Source organism: Salmo trutta, chromosome 18 (assembly GCF_901001165.1).
Source record: "Salmo trutta chromosome 18, fSalTru1.1, whole genome shotgun sequence".
Taxonomy (NCBI): Eukaryota; Metazoa; Chordata; class Actinopteri; order Salmoniformes; family Salmonidae; genus Salmo; species Salmo trutta.
This window is the reverse complement of record NC_042974.1, coordinates 29,413,664-29,437,272: the sequence shown is the minus strand read 5'-3', so window position 1 is coordinate 29,437,272 and position 23,609 is coordinate 29,413,664. Positions and strand designations below refer to the sequence as shown.

Below are 23,609 nucleotides of genomic sequence, written 5' to 3'. Positions count from 1 at the left end.
GCTCTCTTGTAGAGTGTATCCATTGTTTTCAGTGCCATGATATCCTTGAGGAGCAGATTCAATGCATAAGCAGCACAGCCAATGGGTGTGATGTGAGAGTAGGGCTCCTCCACTTTAGACCAAGCAGCCTTCATGGTCGCAGCATTGTCTGTCACCAGTGCAAATACCTTCTGTGGTCCAAGGTCATTGATGACTGCCTTCAGCTCATCTGCAGTTTAGAGACCAGTGTGTCTGTTCCTTCTGTGCTCTTGTAGAATACTGGTTGAGGGGTGGAGATGATGTAGGTAATTATTCCTTGCCCACGAACATTTGACCACCCATCAGAGATGACTGCATTACGGTCTGCTTTCTCTATGATTTGCTTGACCTTCACTTGAACTCCGTTGAACTCTGCATCCAGCAAGTGAGTTGATAAAGCATGTTTGGTTAGAGGGGTGTATGCTGGGTGACGAACATTCAGAAATCTCTTCCAATACACATTGCCTGTGAGCATCAGAGGTGAACCAGTTGCATACACAGTTCAAGCAAGACATTCATCAGCATTTCTGTCTACGTTCCTCCATTGAGTCAAAAATACCTTCTGATTCCAGGAGGACCATGGGCTTTTGCTATTGATAAGGTGTCTGATTCATAATTTTCACCTCGAATAGAAGTAGAGGAACTTTTTTCAGAGGTTGCTTGTTGTGAGCGCTGAGGGAATTTTATGCACTTGGCCAGGTGATTCTGCATCTTTGTTGCCTAGCCGAACTCGGTTAAGCGAACCAAATGTGCGCGCTCGCATACTTCGACCTTTGCTTGAAAAACGAGGAAAAAAGGGATAGTATGCATGTTTTATCTGGTACAAGGGAATTTTACTGCAGAAGTTTTATGTGCACTACGTCATCACACACAGACTTCTATCCGCAACAAGTCAATTGGATGGCAAAATGCATTTTTTTATATTCTAATGAAAATCTGCATCTAATGGTCAGGCTGAGGGGAGGCAGGGAGCAGTGGTGAGGCTGCCTCTCACCCGACTCGCCGTCCCTCCATTCTCCCTCCCTCCGCTAAGAAAAGGAGACCCAGTCTTCCAGCTGATGGAGAAACTCGCACGGCATTATTACTGCCTCATGCACCAATTCATGTTGTTACTCCTATGACCAGAGACAGTGAAATATTCCTCGTTATTAACAACACAAGCAAATCGACGCTTTGCTGTATTCATTCATTGCTGCTGCAGTGCTGCTTGTAGCGTAAGTGGAATTAGGGAGTGTTAATTTTATGGCTTATAAAACTGTTGAACAAAAGTGTTGACAGTGCTGATTAACAACTTAAACCTGAACTTAGTCAATAAAACAGCAGGTCTTTGCTGTATTCGTTGAGTCTCTCTCGTCATGATTTTGAACTCTCACATTATCAACTTTGTCTATGGCGCCAGGAAACTGTGCAGACAGGGTGATCTGAGCTAGCCAATTGGCCAGTGGTGGGCCTATAGGTGCACTTGACTTGCTTTCTGGGTCTGCCGGTTAAGCGGAGTTCTAACTTCAGACACATGAAATGGTTCAAAATGGGAACACTGCCTTCCCGGTGCTAGAGCTGCTGAATCAAGTGCACCTACCGCCAACAGCGCGAAACAAATACAAAAAAAATAGGAATGCAAGGTTTTACCATTTACAGAAATGTTTGGTGATCGACAAGTTGATCGCTTTCAACCGGTTGGTGCCCACTCCACTACATCCTGATATATATGTAGATATCTTTGTTAGAAAAAATGCTATATTTCCCTTGAAGGAGTGATGCTGAATATAAAAGAAAATGGCTCATCTTACCCCACTCTTCCCTATAGTGTTTTGCAATTGTAATAGTATTGGGCTGCTTAGGGTTTAATGGTAAATGGGTCATTCTACCTCATTAAGCACAAGATTATTTTGACAACACCATCTCTGATTGTTCTGAAATTGATTGTTAGAAACAGATAAAATGTGCATTCCTGCAACATTATTTAGTGCCAGGCCCACCCAAAAGGGCTTTATTCCAGACTTTTGTAATGATCATGCTGTTTAATCAGCTTCTTGATATGCCACACCTGGCATGAGTTAGACATGAGGAATCCAAAGAAGTGGTCAAAAGCCACCCACGGACCCCCCCCAACAACGAGTATATAGTATCAGTTCTCTGTGTCTGACAAGTAGTATGGATCTGCGGCTTGGAGTGTTGTTTCTTCAAATGTTTTTTTTCTATTCCTAGAAATTAGTCATTGAAGTTGATACATCCAAATATTACTTGGTTCAGACCACTAGATGGTGCTGTTACAGGTTTAAATTTTTCATTTTTTTTAATCACCTGGAACAATGTTTAAGGGATAGTTTACCCAAATTACAAAATGACATTGGTATCTTCTAAGCAGTCTATTGACAGGGTATGACAGCAATCCATGCTTTGGTTTTGTCTACTGTTTGTCTACTGTTTCAATTGCTAACGTTTTAGCATTTGTGGCACAAATACAATGCAAGTCATTGGTACCTACAGTTGAAGTCGGAAGTTTACATACACCTTAGCCAAATACATTTAAACTCCGTTTTTCACAATTCCTGACATTTCATCTGAGTAAAGATTCCCTGTCTTAGGTCAGTTAGGATCGCCACTTTATTTATAAGAATGTGAAATGTCAGAATAATAGTAGAGAGAATGATTTCTTTCAGCTTTTATTTCTTTCACCACATTACCAGTGGGTCAGAAGTTTACCTACACTCAATTAGTATTTGGTAGCATTGCATTTAAATTGTTTAACTTGGGTCAAACGTTTCGGGTAGCCCTCCACAAGCTTCACACAATAAGTGGGTGAATTTTGGCTCATTCCTCCTGACAGAGCTGGTGTAACTGAGTCAGGTTTGTAGGCCTCCTTGCTCTCACACGCTTTTTCAGTTCTGCCAACAAATTTTCTATGGGATTGAGGTCAGAGCTTTGTGATGGCCACTCCAATACCGTGACTTTCTTGTCCTTAAGCCAACTTTGGAAGTATGCTTGGGGTCATTGTCCATTTGGAAGACCCATTTGTGACCAAGCTTTAACTTCCTGACTGATGTCTTGAGATGTTGCTTCAATATATCCACATCATTTTCTTTCCTCATGATGCAATCTATTTTGTGAAGTGCACCAGGCCCTTCTGCAGCAAAGCACCCCCACAACATGATGCTTTCACCCCCGTGCTTCACGGTTGGGATGGTGGTGTTTGGCTCTCAAGCCTCCCCCTTTTTCCTCCAAACAGAACAATGGTCATAATGGCCAAACAGTTTTATTTTTGTTTCATCAGACCAGAGGACATTTCTCCAAAAAGTACGATCTTTGTCCCCATGTGCAGTTGCAAACCGTAGTCTGGCTTGTTATGGCGGTTTTGGAGCAGTGGCTGCTTCCTTGCTGAGCGGCCTTTCAGGTTATGTTGATATAGGACTCATTTTACTGTGGATATAGATACTTTTGTACCTGTTTCCTCCAGCATCTTCACAAGGTCCTTTTCTGTTGTTCTGGGATTGATTTGCACTTTTCGCACCAAAGTACGTTCATCTCTAAGAGACAGAATGCGTCAACAAATGAAAATATTGCAGCCTGCAGGTAGAAAATAACCTGATTTTTAAACATAAATATCCTTAAAATCACATTGTTGTGGACAGGCCATGTAGCCAAACTTGAAACATTGTATCAACTATTGTCTTCGGTCCAGCCTGAAGCTCCTTGCTACATTGTACAACATATTATGGGCCCTCAGAGTTTCCGTTGCCAGTGAGCTCGGGACAGACACAGCTTTAGTCTATTTGCGCAAGGGATAAGAAGTAATCAGGTAGGCCTATTTTATTCCACTGGATCAGAGCATTACATTTTTCCTTTTCACGCTAAGTGGTTATCGAAAGGGAAACAGTTGGAAAGATTGACAATAATTCCTCAATGTATTTGAACATTCTCAATGGATGTAAAAATAGACTTCGTGCTTCAGTTGCACTTCTCCACTCGGATGAAATATCTTTGCCTTCCTCATTAGATCACGAAGACAGCCTCTGACTGATGTGTGGGCTACTTTTCTCTTTTACTTTCCTCGGTTGTACTTTTTCCAAAGTTTTTTCAAAAAATACCTTTCTCATTGTAAGCTAATTTACTTACGCCAAATAGCTTTGCTCTTCTGTTATCTGATGAAAACGATTTTCTGTCGAATGTGTTGCACTGATGCAGGACTCTCCAACCCTGTTCCTGGAGAGCTACTGTCCTGTACATTTTCACTTCAACCCAAATCTATCACACCTGATTCTAATAATTAGCTGTTGATAAGCTGAATCAGGTTAGTTACAACTGGAGTTGGAGCAAAAACCTACAGTACAGGATGGTATCTCCAGGAACAGGGTTGGAGAGCCCTACGCTAATGTATTTTGGGTGAAGAAAAATGATAGTTGCACACCCCTTATCACTCTGAAGCAAAAAACACTGACTTTCCTCCTTCATACAAGCATGTGTCAAGACTTTGTTCATTTGTAGAATGTCTCTCATTCACATTAGCTTACAAATGTCCAAACTCACCAAAAATGACATTCGGTAGAAACTACCTCTGTATGTATGACTTTATGATCTAAATAGCCTGTAGTTGAAATAGGTTTATTTGCGTTTGTGCTCATTAGCATATTCAGCACCCTCCTTTGAAATTCGCCATTACCTGTGCTAATTGTGTTGGCATTCAGGTAATAGATGCCCAATGTTGTTTTTTTAATGGCGGTAATACCTTATTTCCAAGTATGAGAGAAGGACAATATGACGATATGAAAATCTGTTTACCGCCCATCCCCTATTTAAAAACACTTTTTAAATTTTTTTTATTTTTTGATAGTCTGGGTTTTGAAAATGCACATTTCTGAAAGCTAATTACATTTACATTACATTACATTTTAGTCATTTAGCAGACGCTCTTATCCAGAGCGACTTACAGTAGACCCCAGGTTGGACTATTCGAGGAGAGTTGGTTTGAATCATTAGGTTGCTAGTAGGATAAATGTAATTGCTTTCATGGAGGACTGGTTTGAATTGTGAGGATGACCACAATTTATTTTCATAATGAGACAAATGGATTAGTTTTCTACCCAGTGTTGCAATGGAAGTGTTGTGATCTATTTAATAAACACAAGAGACCAGCAAAATGGATAAGTGCCGGTATAGCAGCAACAGCTGCATCTAATGGTTAAATCCTGGTACTTTCACACTACTTTATGGTAAATATTGCAAGCGACTTCAATGACTAATTTCTCTGAACAGTGAGGGGAAAAAATGACCAGATTCACTAGGAATACATTACGTAGTATGGAGAAGCAGTATTCCAAGCCACAGCTTCATACTACTTGTCAAACATGTAGAACTCATACTGTATACTGGTTGTTGGGTGAGATTGGCGTAGGGGGTCCGTGGGTGACTTGACAATTTTTGTGGGGACTCCTCATGTTTTACTCATTGGTAGTTTGGTCCAAATCGGATGTTGGGTACTATATTTATTGAATATCTGAATCCTATAAATGAAAATGGCTAGTTTTGGTTCAAGCAATTAGCTTAATTTCTCAGAGTTCAAATTATATTTCAACAATGTTTCAGGAATGCAATTCGTATCTGTTACGAACTACAGAAATGATTTCAGACCATTCTGAAATGGTGGGTTTTGAAATCCTCTTTTGCTATGTGAGGTAGAACGACCCACTTAAGTGTGACTTTGTCCTTGTGTTTCTTGGCTAGTTACATTTTGTTGACATGCTAGGTGGTTTTTCAGTATTAGTTTGAGTTTGTCACAACTTTCTGCTGCTAGCAAGATGCAGAGATTCTCATCTTTGACAGAGCAGCCTTAGTGGGGCGGAAACACCCGGATGCATCCAGTTTTCAGTGGAATTCCAAGTCAAACTCGGGCATCATCCTATAACGTCACAATTTGAGCTAGTTTTTTTTTCAGAGTTCCTAGTTGTCTTGAAAGCACCATTAGGCTATTTGGCTAGTTGCTTTATGGTTATGCCTGCGCAATTGTTTTCTAGGGCTGGGACGATACCAGTATTGCGATACTCATTAGTATCGTGGCAAGGAAACATAACATGATGCGCATTTAACTTCAGCCCTAACTTCAGCCCTAATGTTGGAAACAAACACGATTATGTTGTCATCCAGTCTCACATGTATTTATATTCCAAGCAAGAGCACACAATATTTTACAAACAGCAGGTTTTTAAAGGACCAAAGAGTGAGGTCCGCTTCGTGTTTTCATTTTTTCCATGGAAAAATATTACAGTGCTGGTATCGTCACAGCCCTATTGTTTTCCATAAACAATTTATAAGTTGATTATTTAAATAATTTTGTGAGTTAGCCAAATACAGTGCCTTCAGAAAGTATTAATTCCCTTTGACTTTTTCCACATTTTGTTTCAAAGTTGTCAACGATCTACACAATTCTCCAAAGTGCAAGAAAAATTCTGAAAATTAAACACTAATCATGTTTTGATAAGTATTCAACCCCTTCAGTCAATACATGCTAGAATCACCTTATATATATATATTTATTTATTTATTTATTTATTTATTTAACTAGGCAAGCCAGTTAAGAACAAATTCTTATTTACAATGACTACCTACCAAAAGGCTTTTGAGGCTGGGATTAAGAATATAGGACAAAATGCATCACGATAAGAGAGACAACACTACATAGAGACCTAAGACGACAACATAGCATGGTAGCAACATGGCAACAGCACAACATGGTAGCGGTACAAACATTTTTGGACACATACAACAGTACAAAGGGCAAGAAGGTAGAGCAGCCACAACTGTCAGTAATAGTGCCCATGAATGAGTCTTTGAATGAAGAGATGGAGATAAAACTGTCCAGTTTGCGTGTTTGTTGCCGCTTGTTCCAGTCGCTAGCTGCATCGAACTGAAAAGAGGAGTGAGCCAGGGATGTGTGTGGTTTGGGGACCATTAACAGAATGTGACTGGCAGAACGGGTGGAGGATGAGGGCTGCAATAGATATCTCAGATAGGGGGGAGTGAGGCTAAGAGGGTTTTATAAATAAGCATCAACCAGTGGATTTTGCAACGGGTATACAGAGATGACCAGTTTACAGAGGAGTATAGAGTGCAGTGATGTGTCCAATAAGAAGCATTGGTGGCAAATCTGATGGCCGAATGGTAAGGACATCTAGCCGCTCGAGAGCACCCTTACTTGCCGATCTATAAATGACGTCTCTGTAATCTAGCATGGGTAGGATGGTCATCTGAATCAGGGTTAGTTTGGCAGCTTGGGTGAAAGAGGAGCGATTACGATAGAGGAAACCATGTCTAAGTTTAACCTTAGCCTGCAGCTTGTGCTGAGAGATGGATAGTGTACCGTCTAGCCATACTCCCAAGTACTTATGTGGTTACCTCAAGCTCTAACCCCTCAGAGGTAGTAAGTTTCTTAAGAGCTTTGCACACCTGGATTCAACTATTTGCACATTTTTTACAAATTATTCAACCCCTGTGAAGTTGGTTGTTGATCATTGCTTGTCTGCCATTTTCAACTCTTGACATATATTTTCAAGCAGATTTAAGTCAACTGTAACTAGTCCATCAGGAACATTCAATGTGGTATTGGTAATCAACTCCAGTGTATATTTGGCCTTGTGTTTTAGGTGAATTTGTCTCCCAGTGTCTGTTGGAAAGCAGACTAAACCAGATTTTCCTCAAGGTTTTTGCCTGTGCTTAGCTTTATTCAGTTTATTTTTATCCTTAAAAAAACTGCCTAGTCCTTGCCGATGACGAGCATACCCATAACATGACGCAGCCACCACCAAGCTTGAAAATATAAAGTGGTACTCAGTGATGATAGATTTGCCCCAAACATAAAGTTCATTTCTTTGCCACAAATTTTGCAGTTATACTTTAGTGCCTTATTTGAAGCAGGATGAATGTTTTGGAATATTTGTATTCTGTACAGGCTTCCTTCTTTTCACTCTGTCAGTTAGGTTATTATTGTGGAGTAACTACAATGTTGTTGATCAATCCTCAGTTTTCTCACAGCAATTAAACTCTAACTGTTTTAAAGTCACCAATTTCCTTATGGTGAAATCCTTGAGTGGTTTCCTTCCTCTCTGTCAACTGAGTTGGAATGGCGCTTGTATCTTTCTAGTGACTAGGTGTATTGATACACCATCCAAAGTGTAATTAGTAACTTCACTATGCTCAGGTATATTCAATGTCTGCTTTTTAATTTTTACCCAGGTGCCCTTTGTGAGGCATTGGAAAACCTCGCTGGTCTTTGTGGTTGAGTCTGTGTTTGAAATTCACTGCTCGACTGAGGGACCTTTAAAGGTAGTTGTGTGGGTTACAAATTTGAGGTAGTCATTCAATAATCATGTTAAATGCCATTATTGCACACACTGAGTCCATGCAACTTATTAGGCTTGCGATAACAAATTACATAATACATTTCAGCTTTTCATTTTTAAACATCTCTAAAAACATAATTCCACTTCAACATTATGGGCCATTTTGTGTAGGTCAGTGACACAAAATCTCAATTTCCATTTTAAAGTCAGGCAGTAACAACAAAATGTGGAAAAAGTCAGTGTGAATATTTTCTGAAGGCACTGTAGTTCTACAGGTGATGGCCTAAGCCACATATCAATAGCAACTGTACGCTGTACGGTATATTTTACATTTAAATAAAATACATTCTCAGGCCCGTATTTGGATTCAAGCAATGGCTCTGTGTGAAGTCTGAGACCTTGGAGGACCACAGCAAATCTTATGTTCTTCTACTTAGCCACACAATTTGCTATATCCTCACTAAATGTGTTGTGACAGAGTTAACACTTTTGAAACAAGTGATAATACATTTCTGTTTGCATTTAAGTCACCTGAGTCTAAGCCTATCAATGCTTGCATTTCAGCACTCCAACCACCCTGTACCATTCATCTCTTATTATTTTGAATCTGCTTATCATGAATTTGAACAGAATTCTGCCTCAGTATTACCTCCTCTCAGTCTCAATAGTCAAATAACATTTCCCTGCAGACACACAATATTATCTTTCTACAGTACCTTTCTCTGGCCTGCTTAACGGTTAATCCAACCATTTTGAGGTACATGGGGAAACTGCTATTCAAATATTACCAATGTCAATCTAATAATGTTCGGCTTGCCCGATATGTCTGAGGCGGTGTCCAGAGAACCTCTGCTTTGTGATGATTTTAGCTGTAGGATCAAATATTTCAGTTAAGACAGTTCCATTGACTGGCTGGTCTTTGACTACCAAGCTATTTTACATGAATTCATTTACTTGCTTTAGTAAGAAGTAAGCCTTCTGAAAATATATATACATTTTTATGTTTGTCTTTTCAGATATCAGGATGGTGGACAAGAATATATACATTGTCCAAGGGGAGATCTGTACTGTTGTAGGTGCCATCAAGAGGAATTCAAGGTGGAATACACATACTCTTTTGGTAAGTTGATTTGTCTTGGTAAAGACAATTTTTGTAACACAATAGTATTTCTCAATCAAGGCTTAGTTTGATATAAGACAACAGTTTAGTTGAGCTTTTTTAATTGTAGAACTACCTGCTCAAGGAATGAGTGTTTCAGACTTGGTACAAGAGGAAGGAAGATTAAAAAGAAGAGATATGCAGAAATAGTTTTCATAGCGCTGCCATGAATGTTTCTTTGTGTAGTGTTAAGGCCTAATCGTCATAAATACTTTAATACCTTAAGTCTACATTGGCAGCTACTCTGAGTAGAAAAAAAAGCATTTGCGTTAAAATTGTAGGCAATGTGTTAATTTGGTCAAATCTACAGCATTTGAATGGAGTAGTTTCACTTTGAGCTTCAATGTCCTCTCATGCTTGAGTTTTTGTTGATGCCAGTACTGTTTGTTTTATTGTGTTACAGGATGAGGAACAAGATCCATTGCTTAACAATTTCAGCCACCTGAAAGAGATTCTCAACAATATGAAAGGTAATAACCTAATAATGGCAAGCACAATACATGGTGCATTGTATATTTGGCCTTTTTTTCTATAGAACTACAGAATATTAGTGGATATCTAAGGTATGTCCTTATCTCTAAATTGTCATCCCACACGCAAATAGATACCTGCAGCAGTCTCCTTTACTAATACCTGACTAGCCCTCTTTGCAAATCTTCTCTCCATAGGTGATCGTAGGTCACCATTTCCTCCCCAACAGCATTTCATACTTACATTATTATGCAGATACAGAGGATATGATAACACATGAAAGTATTTTAAGTTTATAGCAATTGTTCATTATACTAGAACGACTATCATTGTCATTGTCCATGGAAGAAGACCAGCTTAAAATGAAAGCCATATTTTCAATTTTCCCTCCGCCAATACATTACATGAATAAACCTCAGTCAGTCGGGACCTTGAGGCTAAACGCATTCAGATTATCACAAAGTGCCTTCTCCTGCCTGATAAGTAAGAACATATTTAATCAGGTGTGCAGCAGATTTCCACAGAGAAATGGGCTGGCCTTTCAAGTTTGTCAATATTATCTCTCCCAATGTCTTACTGCGGGGGACTACTCAGCTTAATAATTTTTAGAAGTCCCATTGAAACGATATCACTGTTTGTTCGTCTTTTATCCAAGTGCCTCATTATGAACAAGACGGCGAAGGTAAATGTTACGCTAAGTTGTGCAAGTGTTCTTCTCTGCTCAAGGAGGGGAAGATGCTCAACACTTCAAGACACTGGTACCTCTGAGTTCTTCTCACAACACGCAATTCAGTAAAAAATAGAATATACTCTGTGTTGGATTTCCTTGAATTTAAGAAGAGCATTCATCCCTTCACATTAGTTATGTTTCCTTGATGGGTTTTGGTTGTGACCATACTTTGCTCTTAATATGTTCTATTACTATCAAATATATTTCCTCCACAGGGCAATTTTCTCCTTGTACTCAGACATAAGAATGTTTTATACTTTTACTCTTAGTTTTCTTTATTCCGGATTGGGAATAATGCCGCAACAATCTTCAACTGGAGTCTTAGGCTGCAGTTTGTGCCCTGTCCCATGAGACTCCTCTCTTCCAGCTCAGCCACCACTGTCCATTGTCACGTTCTTTGGCCTGCCTCGCTTGTGCTTTGCCGTAGGTGTTCATCTGAGGGCAACTTTCTTTAGGCATCCTCAGCACGTGTTCGCTCCATCCGATCCTGCTCATCTTGATATATACTATGCTGGTGGAATAAACCTTGTCCAGAGGTATAGGCCTATGGAGTTTGGCAAACTATCCTTCATGTTGGCAACATTTCATGATGCCATTTTGCTTTGGTGCCAACATGATGCATATGAAAATGTTTAATCTCATACACTTTGCTGAGTAAAGGAGGTTGTTTCACATTACTAGGTTGGCCAGTCTAGTCCACTGCCTATTCCACTACAGTGACATCTGAGGTTTCTTGGCAGAATTACAGTACATGACCTTCATCATTTTTTTGGTCAGTCTTTACATTTCACTTCTCTCTCGTCTACTAAGTTATCCTAATGTAAATTCAAGTCTTGGCATCCTGATTCTTAATGGAGCAATGGATTTGTTTTGTATTTTAATTTAAACCCCTGTTTTACCAGGTCAATTGAGTAAGAACATGTTTACGTTTTGAACAATCTGTTTGTTTACAAATATGTTGAGCGATGGATAAGACACAAAATGTTGTATGAGGTCCTCTGTTCAAGGTGCCTTTCTAGAGGGCCTACCAGATATTGTATCTTCACAGGTGTGTTTGTATTGAGAATCTCATGGATAAGGTCAGCAGGTGGCAGCCATGCAAGTCTGTTCATGCACTGTGAGTGGTGTATGTATGGCTTTACCCACCGTCGCTGGACCAGACAGGACAGACAAAAAGTGCTCTTCAATGACGAGTCGCGGTTTTGTCTCACCAGGGGTGATGGTCGGATTCGCGTTTATCGTAGAAGGAATGAGCGTTACACCAAGGCCTGTACTCTGGAGCGGGAGCGATTTGGAGGTGGAGGGTCCGTCATGGTCTGGGGCGGTGTGTCACAGCATCATCGGACTGAGCTTGTTGTCATTGCAGGCAATCTCAACGCTGTGCGTTACAGGGAAGACATCCTCTCATGTGGTACCCTTCCGGCAGGCTCCTCCTGACATGACCCTCCAGCATGACAATGCCACCAGCCATACTGCTTGTTCTGTGCATGATTTCCTGCAAGACAGGAATGTCAGTGTTCTGCCATGGCCAGCGAAGAGCCCGGATCTCAATCCCATTGAGCACGTCTGGGACCTGTTGGATCGGAGGGTGAGGGCCAGGGCCATTCCCCCCAGAAATGTCCGGGAACTTGCAGGTGCCTTGGTGGAAGAGTGGGGTAACATCTCACAGCAAGATCTGGCAAATTTGGTGCTGTCCATGAGGAGGAGATGCACTGCAGTACTTAATGCAGCTGGTGGCCACACTAGATACTGACTATTACTTTTGATTTTGACCCCCCCTTTGTTCAGGGACACATTATTCAATTTCTGTTAGTCACATGTCTGTGGAACGTGTTCAGTTTGTCTCAGTTGTTGAATCTTATGTTCATACAAATATTTACACATGTTAAGTTTGCTGAAAATGAACACAGTTGACAGTGAGAGGACGTTTCTTTTTTTGCTGAGTTTAGTTAGAAAAGTCACATCTTTGGTTTATAGTTTGGAAATACTTGACATAGAAAATACTTGGAACCTGGTTATTCTGGCTGTTCTGAGTTCACTTGTCTAGAAGTGATATAGTTTTCCCCCACTCTAATTTACTTTTTAAGGCATGGGATGGCAAGTTGCGTTTAAAGTTATTCAAACATGTAAGTCAGCCAATTATCTCTAGTAAACGTTTATGGTATCTCTAATGCCATATAGGGTTTGCATGCAACAACCCCACTAGAACCCCTGACCTCCATCCCCCCCGTCCCTCTATCACCGTCAGTAGTGATTGATCATTTGGAGTGGCTCTGTTGTGTGTATTAATGGAGGGGTGCTAGCTGATGGTCGCCGGGTGAGCTAACTCTCCGGTCAAGCCTTTGTGCTGTCATGCTTTTGCAATGGGATTCCTGGCAGCCCCATCCCCAGCCACAGTAGCAGCTAGTGGAGAGATGGAACACATGGACCCTGCAGCCATGGTCTCAGCCCCCTCCAGGCGTAGAGCTTCCTCCAGGGAATGCCACTGCCTCGAGATGGACAGGCACGGCTGCGCCAGGGGCCTGGGAGGAATCTGCCACGCTTTTTCATCCCCCAACCCCTCCCAGAACACCAAAGGCCTTGTTAGTAGTCCACAGCTAGCATTGGGGAACAAGTGTTATATTATGTTCGTCTACTTTGATTCTAAAGAGGTAACTGATGTTTTCTCTTGGTTGCCAGTTAGTTTACAGAAGAAGTTTAGCTCAAGTTGCCATTCTGGAATGTTAGAAGATGCTTGAATATTATTCTAATGGACTAAATATTTTTTGTTATCCCATGTCGACTTCCATTTGAGTTTGAGCAGACTGACTTGATTATACAATTCTTTTTTTTTGGTACTCATGAGGTTTGATATGAAATTTGCAATGGGCAAACATTAGGGGGTTAAGAGCTGGTATTGCCTCCTAACCCCCAATCTTGTGCATATTTGGCTCTCTGACATGGTATGTCCTGGTGAGCGATGAAAGCCTAAAAAAAGCAGATCACATAACCAGGCCAAAGCCCAACTCTGTATTTGACAGACTGATCAATGTGTTTTTGTTTTGCGGCAACACAAACACAAGCTAAGTCCCCTGCCACCACACCCGCCCAACCAATATTTCTGTACGAATTCTTCCGGGTGGGCTGTAGTGACCCAGCTGTCTGCTTAATGAAAGCCCAGTAATTCCATTCACACTGTGTATCTTAGCTCCTCTAACAACAAAAGCAACCAGTGAACAAAATGTGGATTAGTACTGAAAGGTTTCTCAACCACTTTCTCCCCGTTGTTAAAGGTTCTGTTCTCCTAGCGTGATTGACAGGGCCATGTGCCATGGCACAATGCAGCTGGAAGTATATCATCTGCAATTTTAAGTTGGGTAAATATAGCAGGGAGTCTTGTCATGCAGAGCTATAAATTGTTCTGGGAAAGGAAGTGTTGTCTCTCTTTCTGATTTTTTTCCCCCCTACAACTTCTGGAAGGAGGGTTTCTCTTTATTTCAAACAGAGGACACAGTTATGGAGCCATGCAAATCCCCTCTGCCACCCCACCTTACCACGTCACACTCTCCTCTCCCCAGAGGAAGTAGGCCCTGTATCTCCTTGGGAAGGGATGTTTTTGATTGCTAAAAATGCTTAATCTTCCATCACTAAGCTCATTAGATCCATATAATAGAGTGTTTTCCACAGATTTGCAATCTACATCTGCGCCTTTTAGATTTGAAGTGCTTGTTTGCAAACAATGAAAGGGTAGACTTTCCCCCCTTTGTTTAATATATATCATACAAACACTAATAAATCACAGCATGACTTTTTGAATGTACAGCATGACTTGGAGAGGAATTATTTTTACCTGAGGATCTCAAAGGGTCTATATTTAGCCAACGTCTTTCCAAACTGCCCCTGCTTACTATTCAAAATGTTGTATTCATTATATACAGTACCAGTCAAAAGTTTGGACACCTACTCATTCCAGTGTTTTTCTTTATATATATATTTTTTGTACATTGTAGAATAATAGTGAAGACATCAAAACAATGAAATAACACGCATGGAATTATGTAGTAACCAAAAATGTGATAAACAAATCAAAATATATTTGAGATTCTTCAAAGTAGCCACCTTTTGCCTTGATGACATCTTTGCACTCTCTTGGCATTCTCTCAACCAGCTTCATGAGATGGTTACCTGGAATGCATTTCAATTAACAGGTGTGCCTTGTTGAAAGTGAATTTGTATTATTTCTTTCCTTAAACCTGTTAGGGCTAGGGGGCAGTATTTACACGGCCGGATAAAAAACGTACCCGATTTAATCTGGTTACTACTCCTGCCCAGTAACTAGAATATGCATATAATTATTGGCTTTGGATAGAAAACACCCTAAAGTTTCTAAAACTGTTTGAATGGTGTCTGTGAGTATAACAGAACTCACATGGCAGGCAAAAACCTGAGAAGATTTCATGTAGGAAGTGGCCTGTCTGACAAGGTGTCGTTCTTCTTGTCTCTGTTTATTGAAGAGTCAGGATCTTAGCTGTAACGTGACACTTCCTACGGCTCCCATAGGCTCTCAGAGCCCGGGAAAAAGCTGAACGATATCGAGGCAGCATCTGGCTGAAACACATTTTCGCCTTTGCCAAGTGGCCGATCAGAGGACAAAGGACTTAGGCGCGTGCCCGAGTCGACTCAGTGATATATTTTCTTTCGTCTGTTTACCTAATTGCAGATTCCCGGTCGGAATATTATCGCTTTTTTACGAGAAAAATTGCATAAAAATTGATTTTAAACAGCGGTTGACATGCTTCGAAGTACGGTAATGAAATATTTAGAAATCTTTTGTCACGAAATGCGCCGTGCGCATGACCCTTATTTACCACTGGGAGAGTGTCTTGAACGCACGAACAAAACGCCGCTGTTGGAACATAACTATGGATTATTTTGGACCAAACCAACATTTGTTATTGAAGTAGAAGTCCTGGGAGTGCATTCTGACGAAGAACAGGAAAGGTAATCAAACTTTTCTAATAGTAAATCGGAGTTTGGTGAAGGCTAAACTTGCTGGGTGTCTAAATAGCTAGCCCTGTGATGCCGGGCTATCTACTTAGAATATTGCAAAATGTGCTTCACAGAAAAGCTATTTTAAAATCGGACATATCGAGTGCATAGAGGAGTTCTGTATCTATAATTCTTAAAATGATTTATGCTTTTTGTGAACGTTTATCGTGAGTAATTAATGTAAATTGTTAGTAAATTCGCCGGAAGTTTGCGGGGGGTATGCTAGTTCTGAACGTCACATGCTAATGTAAAAAGCTGGTTTTTGATATAAATATGAACTTGATTGAACAAAACATGCATGTATTGTATAACATAATGTCCTAGGTGTGTCATCTGATGAAGATCATCAAAGGTTAGTGCTGCATTTAGCTGTCTTCTGGGTTTTTGTGACATTATATGCTAGCTTGAAAAATGGGTGTCTGATTATTTCTGGCTGGGTACTCTGCTGACATAATCTAATGTTTTGCTTTCGTTGTAAAGCCTTTTTGAAATCGGACAGTGTGGTTAGATTAACGAGAGTCTTGTCTTTAAATAGCTGTAAAATAGTCATATGTTTGAGAAATTGAAGTAATAGCATTTCTAAGGTATTTGAAAATCGCGCCACAGGATTCAACTGGCTGTTACGTAGGTGGGATGATTTCGTCCCGCCGGCCCTAGAGAGGTTAATGCGTTTGAGCCAATCAGTTGTGTTGTGACAAGGTAGGGTTGGTATATAAAAGATAGCCCTATTTTGTAAAAGACCAAGTCCATATTATGTCAAGAACAGCTCAAATATGCAAAGAGACATGACATTCCATTACTTTAAGACATGAAGGTCAGTCAATCTGGGAAATGTCAAGAACTTTGAAAGTTTCTTCAAGTGCAGTCGCAAAAAAACATTAGGCGCCATGATGAAACTGGCTCTCATGAGGACCACCACAGGAAAGGAAGACCCAGAGTTACCTCTGCTGCAGAGACAAGTTCATTAGAGTTAACTGCACCTCAGATTGCAACCCAAATAAATTCTTCAGAGTTCAAGTAACAGACATCTCAACATCAACTGTTCAGAGGAACCTGCGTGAATCAGGCCTTCATGGTCGAATTGTTATAAAGAAGCCACCACTAAAGGACACCAATAAGAAGACTTGCTTGGGCCAAGAAACACGAGCAATGGACATTAGACCCATGGAAATCTGTGCTTTGGTCTGACGAGTCCAAATTTGAGATTTTTGGTTCCAACCGCCGTGTCTTTGTGAGACGCGGAGTAGGTGAACAGATGATCTCTGCATGTGTGGTTCACACCGTGAAGCATGGAGGAAATGGTGTGGGGGTGCTTTGCTGGTGATACTCTGATTTATTTAGAATTCAAGGCACACAACCAGCATGGCTACCACAGCATTCTGCAGCGGTATGCCATCCAATCAGGTTTGCGCTTAGTCCCACTATCGTTTGTTTTTCAGCAGGAAAATGACCCAAAACATACCTGTACGGGCTATTTGACCAAGAAGGAGATGGAGTGCTGCATCAGATGACCTGGTCTCCACAATCACCCGACCACAACCCAATTGAGATGGTTTGGGATGAGTTGATCCGCAGAGTTCCTCTGTCCAGTGTGTGTGTTCTTTTGCCTGTCTTAATCTTTTCTTTTTATTGGCCAGTCTGAGATATGGCTTTTTCTTTGCAACTCTAGAAGGCCAGCATCCCGGAGTCGCCTCTTCACAGTTGACGTTAAGACTGGTATTTTGCGGGTACTATTTAATGAAGCTTCCAGTTGAGGACTTGTGAGGCGTCTGTTTCTCAAACTAGACACTCTAATGTACTTGTCCTCTTGCTCAGTTCTGCACCGGGGCCTTCCACTCTTTCTATTCTGGTTAGATCCAGTTTTCTCTGTTCTGTGACAGGAGTAGTACATAGCGTTGCACGAGATCTTCCGTTTCTTCACAATTTCTCGCATGGAATAGCCTTCATTTCTCAGAACAAGAATAGACGAGTTTCAGAAGAAAGGTCTTTGTTTCTGGCCATTTTGAGCCTGTAATCGAACCCACAAATTCTGATGCTCCAGATACTCAACTAGTGTAAAGGAGGCCAGTTTTATTGCTAAGTGAGCACAACAGTTTCAGGTATGCTAACATAATTGCAAAAAGGTTTTGTAATGCTCAATTACCCTTTTTAAAATGATAAACTTGGATTAGTTAACACAACGTGCCATTGGAAGACAGGAGTGATGGTTGCTGATAATGGGCCTCTGTACGCCTATGTAGATATTCCTTTAAAAAATCAGCTGTTTCCAGCTACAATAGTCATTTACAACATTAACAATGTCTACGCTGTTTTTCTGATCAATTTGTTATTGTAATGGACAACAAATGTGCTTTTCTTTAAAAAACAAGGACTTTTCTAAGTGACCTCAAACTTTTGAACGGTAGTGTATAAAAACACAAAAATATTGCAGTGTGTCTACCAAAGGTCATTAGTACTACTGTAACAAAATACAATTTTGTTGGTATTGACTGTTTTTGGGTATGACATTTTCTAAGTCTCTTCAGCTGTCATTGTAGATCATATTTACATGTTAAATTTGAATGTTCAATATTCACTCCAAAGCCTGGTTCGAAACCTTGTCTGCCTTATTGCCTCATGGTTTTGTAGTTATGGTTTGCCAGTGCTGTCCACTAGTCATTGAACATCTGGGTCAGTAAGTAGACCAGTGGTGACAGGGATAACCATGTGGATATGTGTTGGGTAATCCCCGCACTACACTGGAATTACAAACAAGCAACTAATAGTGACAAATTGGCCCTGTGACAAATTTGGTAATGCCTATTATGTTGAGCTGTCCATATCTGCTCATTGAAGCCATAGGCAGTGGACGTTTTACAACATCCAAAGCATTGTTTTGATGTGTAAATTCAATCAGAGCTCTCCCCTGACATTGGCAGGGAAGTGATGTATTCTATAAATGGTCTATGTTTAACATCAAACAGAGAAATCTCTCTCAATCCCCTGTTGAATAATTCTGTGGATTTATGTTATCGGTTATACATTGGTCGACTATACCTCTGAGAAGTAGGAAAGAAAAGAGCAGGGTGAACACAATTCATTCAGATATGTCTTTTTTTTGGTCTATCTTTTCTACCTTTTTGTTATGCACAAGTCAGTCTCAGACTCAGCTTTTTAAATCTTTAAATCTTTTTTTTCTTCCTTCCCCTTTCCTTTATGGCGAAGGTCAGATTTTTGACAGGTCTGCAGAGAAAGCAGTCAGTCTAAATCCCCTCATTTTTATTCCTACAAATACAGGTTCTGAGATTCCAACACCCACAAGATCTAAAGCCAGAGCGGCCTTTGACTGACAGCTCTTTCTCTTTTTTCCAAACACTAACGAAATTCACAAGCACACCTCTAATTGACTGGAATCACCAGAAAGGCACCAGTGGTTGATATTAGGGGGCATGGCAGTGGAAGCGTAGAGTGAATGCCGTAGCCATGATTTGATCACTTGCAGACTGACCTTTTCAATAATTACCTCCTTGTCCCCTGAGCAAAGGACAATGCAGAGATAATTTTGGCAGGAGTGGCAAAATTAGGCAAGGGAGCACGTTTGAATCATGTTATTTTTGTCTAAAACACTTCATGTTCATGATGATTTCATCCCTTTAATGTTAATTGGGAAGTGGATGCTGAAGAAATTACATTTTTGCGACTGAAAAATAATTTTATAGTGTCTTAAAAGAGTCTTAACAAGCTAAAATTCAGGGTCTGCTTGTTATTTAAAACATTTTAATAAATATTTTGTTTCTAGTTTCTTTATGAAAGGATTAACGTTATTTATGTGTTACTTTATCTATGAAATGCCTACCACCCCATACGTGTACATCATTGTACAGTCTCGTCCATCAATACGTAGAAACACACACGCTCTCATAGTTCAAGGTCAAGTGTGTGTGCCGTCTTGGCCGCACAGCTGTGTTCAGGCAGCTGTGGCCGGGCCTCTAAGTGCCGTAGTCTGCGCACGTGGGAACTGACTGTGCCCTTTAGGCCCCCAGCGCTCCTCTGCCACCTGATATTCGCACATATATCATACCCAATTGAACCGCCAGAATGCAGTCGGCAAATGCCAAGTAAGAGCCATAATTCATATCGCTCAGTCACGTATACAAATATGTTTACTCATGAAGACATTTTACCCTGTGGAATAGCCACTGTGAGAACTTCATTACATGTCCCTGGTGTTTCCCCAGTACGCCTTGGGCTTACCACTGAGATTATGATAAGGGAGGGTTATATTCTCAGTCCCAGTTTTAGTCATTTTTATTGCTCATTTCAAAAAGCCAGTAATTACTAATGATGGTGTTGTCAGAGCCATTAATACCCTGGTCATTTTCCTGATGCTTGATATAATGCCTATTTATAACACCAAATCCACTACTCTTCTTGAGTATAGGCATTTTGAAGACAACCACCATGCCATAATAATACAATGCGATAAGACTGTGTGCTATTGAAATCCATTCTGTGAAGTTGCCTATATATTTGCTTATCCCCATCCCTTTAAAGCATGTGGATTCTCGTTCACCACTGTGCTATAACGGGGGCTTATAGGTAGGGGGGACTTTTTACTCTTTGACTGTGAATGTTACAGGGAAACATTGTGTGGGCCCAGACCTGAAGTACAGCAAGTGTTTGAACCTGTGAGGAATTTATAACTGCTGTCCCTTAAGGAACAAGACTTATTTTCCATTGCGCCAAAAACTCGAGACCTGGAGGTTTCCGTTAGAGAGATGGTGTGTTGTCCGCTACTTCTCCCAAGCTTTAATTTGTTCCTGTCCATGGGAAAGGTGGAACGCTTAGCACCCTCGTAGGATTAATGCTCCAGTCCGAATGAGGAAAAGGTTGAAACGTTTTTTCTAGGAACAGTACTCAAGCTTTCATCATTGGGCGCTTGGGGAAGTTTAACGGTTCACTGTCAAGCCAAAGGAATGGCAAAATGTTGGACAACTTTCGCAAAATATGAAACTTCAGTACAAAAAGTAATATGGGACATTTTATGTTTGGACACTGTATGCAAGCTAACTTTATGACCAGCAGAGCAGTGGGTTTATTGGATGTGGGCCATTTTTGGTGCAGTAGGTCTTTGGTTCGTTGTTGTAAAAGCACCCATCAAATGTGCATGATTATCGGGGTCCTCTACCAAGACAGGCTGTCACCTAGTGCTGGTTAGTAGCTGTAAATCTGTCCAGTTAACAGTGCTTTAACCGGGGACTGACAGGCAGGGCTTAGGCCCGGTGTGAAGAGGCGATGCAACTGTTGTCCTGTTTCAGAGCCTCTCAACAATGTGCTGAGTGGATGGAGAGTCCTGGCAGAGGGCCGTTAATCATATTGGCCTGGGACTGTGGGGGAAGGTGGCGTGGAGGATCCGGATGTTCTGACAGGAACAGAGGGCAAAACGGGCTCAAAACAGCCCCTTTGAGCCCCAAAAGAGAGGGGGGCAAGGGTACACCGTTTGGCCTTCAGCCAGCAAGGTTAAGCAAAAGAAGAGGATAGGAGTAGAGCATTGCTTCCTGAAAGTTTGCCTCGGAGCACTTGTCGATGACTTGTCCTGTCAAGTTCTCCGATGGTTCTTCAAAATAAGTCACTAGGGATGTGAATAACAATATTCTAGTCACCGAATAGTCGACATCATCGATAACTACCAATTTACCGTAGAACCTGTTTGGTGCGACTATTCAGATCCTGTGTAGGTCATTGAAGGGCAAAGGCAAGGAAATGTACTTTGATGCACAGCTTTTGTTTTGAAAGGTGCAGTGCAGAATATGATAAGCAAACATGGCTGGCTAATTCCTTTTTGCCGTCTGCATTAATGATGGCCTGACACACACGTGCTCCGGTTAGAAATACATTTTTAACAAGATATATGCTTTTACCCTCTGCTGTTTCTAACCACTACAGGCCTTATGTCATTCGAGGGACAAATAGGATGACAAAACAGTCGATGATATTCCGGTAAAGATAACATTGATATGTTTCGGGGGGGTTTAGGCTACAGACAAAGTCTAAGCAAACCTACAGGGTCCTCTATCCTCCAGGTTTAGCGGTGGCCCGCAGTGTCTAGAGTGGATCAGTTGAGTTCAGGTCTAGGCCCGCCTAATGTGCGTTGTCAGTTGTGAACCAGTGCTGAGGATTTAGTGTTTTCCAGTCTGCTACCTGGATTGTGTTTTAATGTTCTGTTAAGCATAATCTTATGAGGTGGTAATTGGCCCGTTGTGGGGCAGGTCTCGAGCAGGACCTCCCCTCTGCCTTTGTTCAGCCTGGAGGTAATAGGCTTTATGTTCAATTATGTTTTAAGGACTCCACACTGGGAACTGAGAATATGAATAAAGCAGGCAGTATTAAGCTGGGGTTTGGGACATTTTCAACACCTGCTTCCTGCGCCCGTCCCCACTGGAGGTCTGCTCTAAAAACAACCTGGGCTGCATGTGGTGCCACTTTGATGGGGCGAACAATATTTAGCAGATTGACTATGACCCGGTATTGAAAATGGAGGTGCCAAATATTTGCTTTCAATGTTTGTGAACGCATCGCTATTTATAGCCTGACACGAGGCTGAAACCGTTTTAGAGGAGGCCCCGAGTTGTGTTTGCGTGGCGGCGGTTTATGTTCTGTGTATTGTTGGCGCCTCACGGACAGCATTTTTTTCACCTTTTAATTGGTCATTCTGTAGCAGATCACTTTCCAGCGTGATGTGATTTGCATTTCTGTTCGGCGTCTGGAATGTCCTTTTAGTTCATCACAGTCCCAATAGATCTCGGGTGCCTTGGTAAAACAGGGGATCAGTGCTCTAGTCTAGTTCTCCTACAGTGTGTTGAGACTGTTTCTGATGTATAGATTCAAATGATATAGGGCTATATAGTACATCTATTCAATCTTCCAGATGAATATTTACCCCCATGCAAATGCTTTGGATTATATCAGCTAGATCTTCAGCTCATTTGGTTTAGCCTCCAGCTTTCTCCAGCAAAAATAACATTGGTAGAAGTTGATTATCTCTGTCTGCTTTCTTGTCCTCCAATATAGCCTTAGCTTGAACCATCTCTTTCTATGTTGTGTGCATTGTTAACACGTAGGGAGAACAACAGAAAGGTACCAGGTTATCAGGTCATGCCAAAATGGTTAGCCGTCTGAAAAAACAACATAAGGTTAAAGCATGTTGATGCCAGGGGCTGTAGTTAGGGGCTGGCTGGTCTTTTATCAGGGATTCTGTTATGTGGACAGTACATATTTCATAGTCCCTATTAGTGTTTTCCCTCTTCCTTCTGATGGTGTTCGTCTGCTATAGGGCATGCCTGGTTGTTAAACCTTTGTCACAGTCTCAGCATGGACAAATATAGGGGCTCAACCCCGAACACCTTCGACAGACTATCATTTCATGTAGGAAGATATGTTGTTGAGTAGAATGTGTGAAATATTGCATTCAATTGATGATTGGTGGACACCAAAGTTGCTTACAGGAAGGGTAGGGTATGTTGGAAAGTCAGAAATAAAGCAGTGGACCACTGATTGACTGTCTGTAACGTTAGTGGCCAGGATAATCTCCGCAGCAGGGGAGCAAAGCTGGAGAACTCAAACTGCACACCTGACTAGCTGTGGAAGTTGCCCTGCTATTGGGGGGTGGGGGTTGGTGGAATGGGATTTTTTTTTTTTGTAAAAAATAAGGGCCGATATTAGTATTGTGAGGAGGCACTGTCTTGCTTGTGTGGCGCTCACATCTTAAGCCTTGGGCGTCCCAGTACGAGTACCATACTGCCTTGACGGACTGTGTTAATAAACCTCCCTACAGACCCACACCCACCTCACACACACATTCGCACGCACACACACATGCAGTCTCACCACA

The 23,609-nt window shown here is 41.2% G+C and overlaps 1 protein-coding gene across 6 annotated transcripts in view; it reads left to right on the top strand.

Moving 5' to 3' along the window:
* The window catches only part of LOC115153155 (Golgi-specific brefeldin A-resistance guanine nucleotide exchange factor 1), a 125,498-nt gene that overhangs the window by 8,254 nt on the left and 93,635 nt on the right, over positions 1 to 23,609 (top strand). For all 6 annotated transcript variants that reach the window (XM_029698272.1, XM_029698273.1, XM_029698271.1 and 3 more), the window contains exons 2-3: positions 9,368 to 9,471; positions 9,914 to 9,980. In XM_029698272.1, coding sequence (XP_029554132.1) covers positions 9,376 to 9,471; positions 9,914 to 9,980 — 163 coding nt within the window. In that variant the 5' untranslated portion in view covers positions 9,368 to 9,375. The remainder of the gene's footprint in view (positions 1 to 9,367; positions 9,472 to 9,913; positions 9,981 to 23,609) is intronic.